Consider the following 9,684-nt stretch of genomic DNA (forward strand, 5'->3'; position numbering starts at 1 on the left):
GCTTTAAGGGTGTAGTGGTGTGTTGTGGTGGTGGTGGTAGTGGTGAAGCACGTGTGCCAGTCACCACGCAACACAGGGGAGGGTTCCCACAGGCGGCTCCACACACAAGCTCTTTAATCTCATCTACTGCTGTTTGCACGCCATGATTGCTACTCCCACAACAGTCCACAATACTTAATTTTATCTTATTATCGTTGTGAATGTGAATGTTTACATTAAAATCGACAGTAGTTATTCTTATTGAACCTTTGGTACGGCATGAACACAGGGAGGGAAATACTGTGTTCAAATATATCTTCTTTACCCTGAGGTGTGTTGAGGTTCCCATGGCCCAGTGGACAGAATGACGGTCTGGAGGACCTTGAGTGTTGGACGCAAGCGTTCAAATCCCTCTTAATAACTTAAAAAAAAATAAAAATAAATAAATAAAATTATCTGCTAACAATATACTTAATATAATATTAATAAATATTATTGGACGCCATAAAATTATGATAAATGTTTAATATGAATTAACGTAACCAGAAGATGCGGAAGTAGACCAAGTTTACCAACAAATGTGTTGGGTGCTCGTGATGAACTTTAAGATTGTGTGAGGGAAGCGTGGGTACAAAACACACAGTATGGTGAAGGAGCTGCCCAGGGGGGAACTGCCATCCCCACCCGTTGTCCCACCCTGTAAACTACAAATATCACCAAACGGACTCACTCAAGTAGGTTAGGAGTAGGAAAGGTTACCATAGAATAGGATGGGAGTGGCTGGGATTCGATGGGAGAGGAGAGGCTGGGATTGGAATGCAGAGGACTGTCTGGGATTGACTAGGAGAGGAGAGGCTGGGAACGGCTGGGAGAGGAGTAATTGGGAATGGCTGGGAGAAGATGGGCTAGGAATGGCTGGGGGAGAGGTGGCTGGGAGAGGCTGGGAGAGGAGTGGTTATGAATGGCTGAGAATGGTTAAGAGAGGAGTGGCTGGGAATGGCTGGGAGAGGAGTGACTGGGAACTGCTGGGAGAGAAGTGGCTGGGATTGGCTGGGAATGGGTGGGAGAGGAGTAGCTAGGAGAGAAGTGGCTGTGAGAAGAGTGGCTGGGAATAGCTGGGAGAGAAGTGTCTAGGAGAGGAGTAGCTGGGAATGGCTGGGATAGGAGCGGCTGAAAATGGCCGCGAGAGGAGTGGCTGGGAGGGGTGTAGCTTGGAATGGCTGGAAGAGATTGAGAGAGGAATGGTTGGGTTCAGCTGGGAGAAGCTGGAGTGTTTGGGAGAAACTGGGAGAGGAGTGGCAGGGGTTGGCTGGGAGAGGCTGGAATGGCTGGGGGAAGAGTGGCTGGGAGAGACTGGGCGAGGAATGTTTATCAATGGCTATGAGAGGAGAGGCTGAGAATGGCTGGGAGAGGAGTAACTGGGAATGGTTGAAAGAGGAGTGGCCGAGAATGGCTGGGAGAGGAGTGGCTAAGAGAAGGGTGGCTGGGAATGGCAGGGAGAGGAGTTGCTGCGAGTGGCTAAGAATGGCTGGGATAGAAGTGTCTGTGAATGGCTGGGAGAGGAGTGGCTGGGAATAGCTGAGAGAGGAGTGGCTGGGAATGACAGGAAGAGGAGTGGCTAGGATAGGGTTAGCTAGTAATGGCTGGGAGAGGAGTGGCTAGGAGAGGGGTAGCTGGGAGAGGAGTGGCTGGGAATAGCTGAGAGAGGAGTGGCTGGGAGAGTAGTGGCTGGGAGAGAAGCGGCTGGGAATGGCTGGGAGAGGAGTGGCTGGGAATGGCTGGGAGGGGAGTAACTGGGAATTGCTGGGAATGGCTAGGAGAGGATTAGCTGGAAGGGGAGTGGCTGAGAATGGCTGGGAATGGCTGGGAGAGAAATGGCTGGAAATGGCTGGGAGAGTATTGGTTGGCATTGGCTGGGAGAGGCTAGGAGGGGTCTAGCTGTGGGAGGAGTGGGTGGAAATGACTGGGAGAGGAATGGCTGTGAATGGCTCTGAGAGAAGTGGCCGGGAATGGATTTGAGACGAGTGGCTGTGAATGGCTGGGAACGACTGGGAGAGGAGTGGCTGGGAATGGCTGAGGGAGCAGAGTCTGGGAATGGCTGGAGGAGGAGCAGCTAGGAATGCTGGGAATAGCTGAGACAGGTGTAACAGCGAATAGCTGAAAGAGTAATGGCTAGTAGAGGGATGGCTGGCAATAGCTGGGAGAGGAATGGCTGGGAGAGGAGTGGCTGGGAATGGCTGGGATTGGCTCGAAGAGGCTGGGAGATGTGTTGCTGGGAATGACTGCATGGGAGAGGACTGCCGGGGAGATAAGTAACTGGGAATGGCTGGGAAAGTAGTGGGTGGGATTGGCTATGAATGGCTGGGAAAGGAGTGGCTGGGAATGGTTGGGAAAGGAGTGGCTGAGAGAGGCTGGGAATGGTTGGGGGAAGAATGGCTGGGAGGGGCAAGGAGGGGAGTGGCTGGGAATGGCTGGAGTAGAAGTGTCTGGGAGAGGAGTGGTTAGCAATGGCTGGGAGAGGAGTGGCTGGGAATTGCTGTGAGAGGAATGGCTGGCATTGGCTGGAAGAGGAGTAACAAGGAATGGCTGGGAGAGGAGCGACTGGGAGAGGCTGGGAATGGCTGTGGGAGGAGTGGCTGGGAATGGAGCGACTGGGGATGGCTGGGGGAGGAGAGGCTGGGAGGGGACTGGCTGAGAATGGCGGGGGGAGAAGTAGCTGGGATAGACCGGGAGAGGAGTGGCTGTGAATGGCTGGAAATAGCTGGGAGAAGAGTGGCTTGGAATGACTGGGAAAGGAGTGGCGGGGAATGGCTGGGAAAGGAGTAGCTGAAAATGGCTGGGAGACTAGTACCTGGGAATAGCTGAAAGAGGTGTGGCTGGGAATGTCTGGGAGAGGAGTGACTGGGAATAGCTGAATCTGGAGTGGCTGGGAATGGCTGAGAGGGGAATGGCTGGGAATAGCTGGGAGAGAATCTGGGAGTGGCTAGGATAGGCTGGGAATGGCTGGGAGAGCCTAGGAATGGGTGGGGGAGAAGAGGCTGGGAGAGAAGTGGCTGTGAATGGCTTTGTATGGCTGGGAGAGGCTGGGAGGGGTGTGGTTGAAAATTGATGGGGATGAACACCTTTGTGTGTCCGGGGTAGGAGTGGCTTTGAGAGGCAGGGAGGGCAGTGGGTGGAAATGGCTGGGGGAGATGGGGATGGGAGAGACTGTGAGGGCATTGGTTAGGAATGGCTGGGAGAGGAGTTGCTGGGAATGGTTATTAGGGGAGTGTCTGGAATTGGCTGCGAGAGGAGTATCTGGTAATGGTTGGGAGAGGAATAGCTGGTAACGGCTGGGAGGACAGTGTCTGGGAATGGCTGGCGGAGGAGTGGCTGGGAGAGAAGTGGCTGGGAAAGGAATGGCTGGGAATGACTGGGGGATGAGTAGCTGGGAATGACTGGGGGATTAGTGGCTGGGAGAGAAGTGGCTGGGAAAGGAGTGGCTGGGAATGACTAGGGAAGGAGTTGCTGGGAATGGCTGAGGGAGAAGTAGCTGGGAGAGACTGGGAGAGGAGTGGCTGGGAATGGCTGTTAGGGGAGTGTCTGGAATAGGCTGGGAGAGGAGTAACTGGTAATGGTTGAGAGAGGAATGGCTGGTAATGGCTGGGAGGGCTGTGTCTGGGAATGGCTGGGGGAGGAGTGGTTGGGAATGAAATGGCTGGGAATGACTGGGAGAGGAGTGTCTAGGAATGGGTGGGAGAGGAGTGGTTATAGGAATGGCTTGGAGAGGAATGGCTCCTCTCCCAGCCACTTCCAGTCACTCTTCTCACAGCCATTTTTAGCCTCTTCTCTTCCAGCCATTCCCAGCCACTCCTTTCCCTGCCATTCACAGTCACTTTTCCCCCAACCATTCCTAGCCACTCCCATCCCAGCCTCTCCCAGCCATTGCCAGCCACTCCTCGCCCAGCCATTCCTAGCCACCCCTTTCCAAGCCACTCCTCTCCCAGCTATTCCCAGCTTCTCCTTTCCCAGCCATTCACAGCCACTCCTTTTCCAGTCATTCACAGCCACTCCTCTCCCATCCATTCCCAGCTGTTCACAGTCACTCACTTCATCAATTCTTCTTTGCACTGTACTGTTACTTAATGGCAAATCTTTAAGAACAGAGTGAGAATTTTTCTTCATAACACTTTCTATAACTTTAATAGCTGGGATTATGATACCCTCACCAATAGTGTGTGCCTTTCCTTTCTTTGCTTTCATGAGGGAGATGTTATATGAAGCTCTTAAACCTCCTTCAGTATCACCACTGACGGGTGCTTTGAAAAAAGTCTTGATATTTGATCGACTTTTGAGTTTTCTTTCAGTGTCTTGAAATAGTCAAGGTCTTTGTTTTTCTAATCACAGTGAACCGTTTCAAGGTGGTGCTTCATCTTTGCAGGCTTCATGGCATCATTACTGAAAGTCTTTTCACACAAGTGACACAATGGCATGGTGTCATTGGTTAATGAAGTAATGAATCCATATTTCAAATATTTCTGAGAATAATGACGGCATTTCTTCTTAGCAGCAACGACAGCCATTGTGTTTGTTACGCACAGTTTTCAATGCGTCACAATAATCAGTTCGCGGACCACACTTACGAGAGCTGAGCGTGCGCTGAACTAATGTGTGCGAGACAGCGAGAGAGGCGTGGGCAGGCTGGGGTGGAGTAGGGATACGTTCACTGGCTCAATACGGGACAGAGACAAGAATGCATTGTGTACAGACCCTAGAACAGACTGGAGAGATGCGAGACACAATGAGGGGAAGGGTTTGGTTGAAGGTAGTGTTGCCAGCACTGCTGAAATTTCTGAAGATTCACTGACAATTTGACTTATTGTTTGAATTCAAGAAATTATTATAATTAAAAATAATAGTAATAATTATGTCTGGTATTCTTCAGATTTTTGCAATTTTTTTGGGGAGAATTTCTAATCAGAGGTTTCAACGGTCCCTTAGACCCCAGCAGTAAATATTCATCGATCCCTTGGTTATTCATTGACCCCCTTTTGACCCCCTAATTATTCATTGACCCCATTTTGACCCACTGATTATTCATTGACCCCCTTCAAACCCCCTGGTTATTCATTGACCCCCTTTTGACCCCCCCTGTTATTCATTGACCTTTCAACCCCCTAATTATTCATTGACCCCTTGGATGGTCCCATCAACCCCTGAGGATCGATATTGACCACTTCGAGAACCCCTGCTGTATGTGCTGGTGCTGCTGCTGGTGGTGGTGGTGGTGGTTCCCTGCAAATCATAAAAAGGGGATGTTTTTTAATTATTTCTGTTGTATTATTGTTTCTTTGTCGTTGTTATCCTATGTGTGATTATGGATTTTCTTTTTATATATGTGTGTGTGTGTGTGTGTGTGTGTGTGTGTGTGTGTTTACCTAGTTGTAATTTACAAGGCCTGAGCTACGTTCGTGTGGTCTGCCTCCATATCTACACTTGTCCAGCTTTTCCTCAAAGTTGTGCACACTCGTTGCCAATACTGCCTCCTCACTGAGCTTGTTCCAAACTTATATATTTCTCTGTGGGAAACTTTATTTCTTTATGTCACTCAAGCATCTTCCTTTTATTAGTCTTTGCTGTGGCCTTGTCTGTATCTGGTATTTCCCTCTTCTCTTAGCAGCAGTTTGTTATGTGTGTATATATTTACCTAGTTGTGTTTACCTAGCTGTGGTTTACGGGAGGAAAGTAATCTCATAGTATCCTGTCTCTATACTTATCCAGTTTGGTCTTAAATGCATGGACAATTTCAGCATTCACAACGTCTTCACTGAGTTCATTCCATTTGTTCACACTTCTTGATGTCCCTTCTACAGTTAACTTTCTTCAACTTCTTACTGTGTCCCCTTGTACTCTGTGTCTAAATTTATAAAACATTCTTTGTCCACATTTTCCATACCATTTTATCATTCTATAGATGCTTATTAATAAATCTCCTCGCTCCTGTTTTCAAGGGTAGGAATTTCCATCATCGTTAATCTTTCTTCATAGGTTGACTTACTCAACTCCTGAACCATCTTACTGATGGCTCTTTGTACTCTCTAATTTTATAATATTCCTCTTTGTATGAGGAGACCACACCACTGCCGCATATTCTAATCTTATCATGAAAATCAACAACTTTTTTTTATCATTCCTTCATCCAAATATGAGAATGACATTCTTACTTATTTTAACAAATTCATCATCTTTCCAGTAATTTTATCAATGTGTCTGTCCGAAGTCAAGTTTTTAGTACTCATTTTAACAAATTCATCATCTCTCCAGTAATTTTATCAATGTGTCTGTCCGAAGTCAAGTTTTTAGTAACTGTTACTCCTAAATTCACTTCCTCTTTTGATTTCATTAACTTCACACCATCCATCTCATAATGATATTTTATTCGTTTTTCACTCTTCCCAAACTACATTACTTTACATTTACTTAAACTGAATTCCATTTGCCAAGATTTACTCCATCTTTTTATCTTATTTAAATAATCTTGCAGTATCATAGTCAATTACATTTTCTATTCTTCTCATCAGCTTAGCATCATCTGCAAATAAGTTCATATAACTATCTATTTTTTCATTCATGTCATTCACATATATCACAAACATTATCATCCCAACACTGACCCCTGTGGGACACCACTAGTTACTTTCAGCCAAGATTAATTTTGGTCTTGTATTACAGTTCTCATCTCTCTATCATCCAGATAATCCTCCTTCCACTCTAGTAGTCTTTCTCCAATTCTTCCATAATTTCATAGCAATCTTTGGTGTGGTGCTGTGTTGTCGAAAGCCTTCTTCAAGTCTAAGTAGACACCATTCACCCATCCATATCTGTCTCTCTTGCACAATATCGACTAACCTTGAATAAAAGGACAATAAGTTCATGGAGCGTGATCTTCCCCTTCTAAATCCAAATTGACAATTAACCAAAACTTCGTCTCCTTTCAAGTGTTCTGTCTTTCCTTAATTGTTCTTTCACATAGTTTCCCTACAACACTAGTCAATGATACTGGTCTATAATTTAGTGGGTTTTCCTTATTTCCTCCTTTGAATATTGGTATAATATTTGCTCTCTTCCAATCTTTTGGTACTCTTCCCTGCAACAATGATGTCACCACCATACTGTGATTTTTATCAGGCATTTGTTCTCTGCATTCTTTCAGTATCCAGTTTGATACTTCGTCTGGACCAGATGCTTTATTTACATCAATTGTGTGTGTGTGTGTGTGTGTGTGTGTGTGTGTGTGTGTGTATGTGTGTGATTACCTAGTTGTTACCTAGCTGTGTCACTCAGGAGAGGAGCTATGCTTGTACTGTCCCGCCTCTGTATCTATTATTATCTATCTTGGCCTTGAAATTAAGAATAGTTTTTGCTTGCACCACACACTCATTTAGACCAGTGGTTCCCAAACTAGGGGGCGCGCCCCCCCCTAGGGGGGCGCGAGGAGGATACAAGGGGGGCGTGAATTCATCTGCTCAAAATTATTTGTTTAATTAGAATAATAAAATCATTCAAAGAACAAATATCTGTCATTACATACATGCAAAGTATAATTATAGCAGTCACTCCAACCCGTTTTCTATTAAGCTAGTTCTCTTTACACGTTTTGGACAAGTCAATGATACCAACCACACTGACGCCACTGAGGGACTCGTCACAAACTCCCAATACTCCATCCCGTCAACCTGAGCACATATTCCCCTTGTCCACGGTAGGGATTTATTTCACTCTTCAATTCTGGATCACATACGTGTATGAGTGACATTGTAACCTTGACGATTTGCAAGGGTAGAACGATGCAGAATGGAATGTCTTGTGTGAAAAAACTCGTTGCGATCGAAAGTGTGAAATGTAAATAATACGCGGTGAGTTTTGTACGATAGTTTGAATGTATGTGGTGAAGTGTGTGCGTTGATTCCAGTATAGGCGGCGAAAAGTGTGTGTGACAAATTAAGTGTACTGTATATGTTGCTGGGTTGATGGTTCAATCGCCATATCTATTCACTTAATAAAAAACGTTAATAAAAATCTCAGACAGCAGAAAGAAGCGAATCTATTATAAAAAAGTGGAAATGATAAAACAAAGCCAAAAAACACGATAACAGACTAAACCACTGCAAACACAAACTCAACTCTCGACACGTAAGCAAAACTAAACCACCGTGCGCGCACTGCTCTACATCACACCAAAAACGTACCATCATATCACAATTCAGTCATCGCCAAAATCGCTAATATAGGATCCAACAAACAAAGGTACATGAGCACAACTATGCCAAGGTCGACTGTATGCAAAACATCGCTCGTCAAATCAACACATTATTACATCACAGTATAACTGAGCATTTTCGTGCGTGTAGTTTTACTCCGTTTGCTTCTTCTCGTTGTATTTTCCGCAGTTGTTCTCATTGTCATTATTGTTAAGATATAAGCCACGTTGTGTGCTGAATATTTGTGGTATGTTACAGATTTATGATTTCCAGTTGTGTGATCTATGTTATATGAATGTGTGGTGTGGTGCATGCCAATACGGTATGTTATATAACTACTTAGTTCCATGGTGCAGTTTATAAGTTTGTTGCTATTTTCACTTTGCAGAAATGTTTGGGGCAAAGAAAAGAAAGTATTCAGATGAATATATCAAGTATGGCTTCACTGTTATAGAGAGGAATGGATTTCATCTCCCTCAGTGTGTCATATGCCATACAGTCCTCAGCAATGACGACTTAATACCTGGTCGTCTGGAGCGACATTTGAGCACAAAGCATTAAAAGAAAACCCAAAGGAGCTCTTCACAGCCATACTGCATGAGCTGAATCGTATGAAGCTGGACTCAAGCAGTGTTTTTCATCAAGAAACGTGGAAACTGGTGGAAGCATCTTACGAGCTGTCACTACTTATTGCAAAAGCAAAGAAGCCTCACTCTGTGGGGGAAACTCTTGTAAAACCCTGCCTTTTGAGTGCTGCAAATACTGTGCTTGGGGAAGAAAGCCAAAGAAAGTTATCAAAGATTTCCTTATCAGATAACACAGTGAAGCGTCGCATTGACCAACTTTCAGAAGACATAAAAGAACAAGTTTTGGAAAAAATAAAAGCATCTCGCTTCTTTGCAATACAGTGCGATGAAAATACTGATGTTGCTCACCTCTGCCAGCTGCTTGTTTATTCTCGATTCGTGGATGAAGGAACTGTGAAAGAAGAAATTCTTTTCTCAGCAGCACTGGAGACAACAGCAAAGGCCATCGATGTTTTTTCAAAGGTTGATGAGTTTTTCCAAGAGCACGGTCTTTCATGGGAAAAATTAGTCGGTGTTTGTACTGATGGTGCCCCATCAATGATTGGATCTCGCTCTGTATTTGTGAAGCTGGTGAAAGAAAAAAATCCTGCTGTAACTGGGACTCACTGTGTTATCCACAGACAGTCATTAGCAAGCAAAACTCTGCCTAGTAATCTACGCAGTTCACTGAATTTGGCAATAAAAGTGGTGAATTTTGTAAAGAATAGCTCTTTGAATTCTAGGCTTTTCGCAGCTCTTTGCTCAGATTTGGGCACTGATTACAAGACTCTCCTGTTTCACACCGAAGTCCGCTGGCTTTCCAAGGGAAACATGCTGAGTCGTCTTTACGAGCTCAAAGATGAAGTGGAAATTTTCTTGCAGAAGCAGAAACAAGACAA

General features: G+C 45.2%; 2 protein-coding genes across 2 annotated transcripts in view; one reads left to right on the plus strand and one right to left on the minus strand.

Moving 5' to 3' along the window:
* Window positions 1–1,109: 1,109 nt before the first annotated feature.
* On the minus strand, window positions 1,110–3,929 carry LOC135092570 (uncharacterized). The gene is made up of 5 exons (XM_063991185.1): window positions 3,789–3,929; window positions 3,102–3,226; window positions 2,831–2,992; window positions 2,263–2,695; window positions 1,110–1,622 (listed from the first exon to the last, which is right to left on the minus strand). The coding sequence occupies exons 1-5, from the start codon at window positions 3,927–3,929 to the stop codon at window positions 1,110–1,112; spliced, it is 1,374 nt and encodes a 457-aa protein (XP_063847255.1).
* A 4,413-nt stretch (window positions 3,930–8,342) lies between these two features.
* LOC135092375 (protein FAM200C-like) overlaps window positions 8,343–9,684 on the plus strand; it is a 2,618-nt gene continuing 1,276 nt past the window's right edge. The window contains exon 1 of the mRNA XM_063990827.1: window positions 8,343–9,684. This exon is cut by the window's right edge and continues 1,276 nt beyond it. Within this exon, the coding sequence (XP_063846897.1) occupies window positions 8,831–9,684 (854 nt within the window). The 5' untranslated portion in view covers window positions 8,343–8,830.

Source organism: Scylla paramamosain, chromosome 40 (genome assembly GCF_035594125.1).
Source record: "Scylla paramamosain isolate STU-SP2022 chromosome 40, ASM3559412v1, whole genome shotgun sequence".
Classification (NCBI taxonomy): domain Eukaryota; kingdom Metazoa; phylum Arthropoda; class Malacostraca; order Decapoda; family Portunidae; genus Scylla; species Scylla paramamosain.

Coding starts and splice junctions, on each gene's coding strand:
- LOC135092570 (XM_063991185.1), bottom strand. CDS start 3,929: ATGGCTGGGCGAGGAGTGGCTGGCAATGGCTGGGAGAGGCTGGGATGG. Junction 3,227..3,788: donor AGAAGAGGCTAAAAATGGCT/GTGAGAAGAGTG, acceptor AACCATTCCCAG/CAACTCCTCTCCCAGCCATT. Junction 1,623..2,262: donor CGGCAGTCCTCTCCCATGCA/GTCATTCCCAGC, acceptor CTCCTCTCCCAG/CCATTACTAGCTAACCCTAT.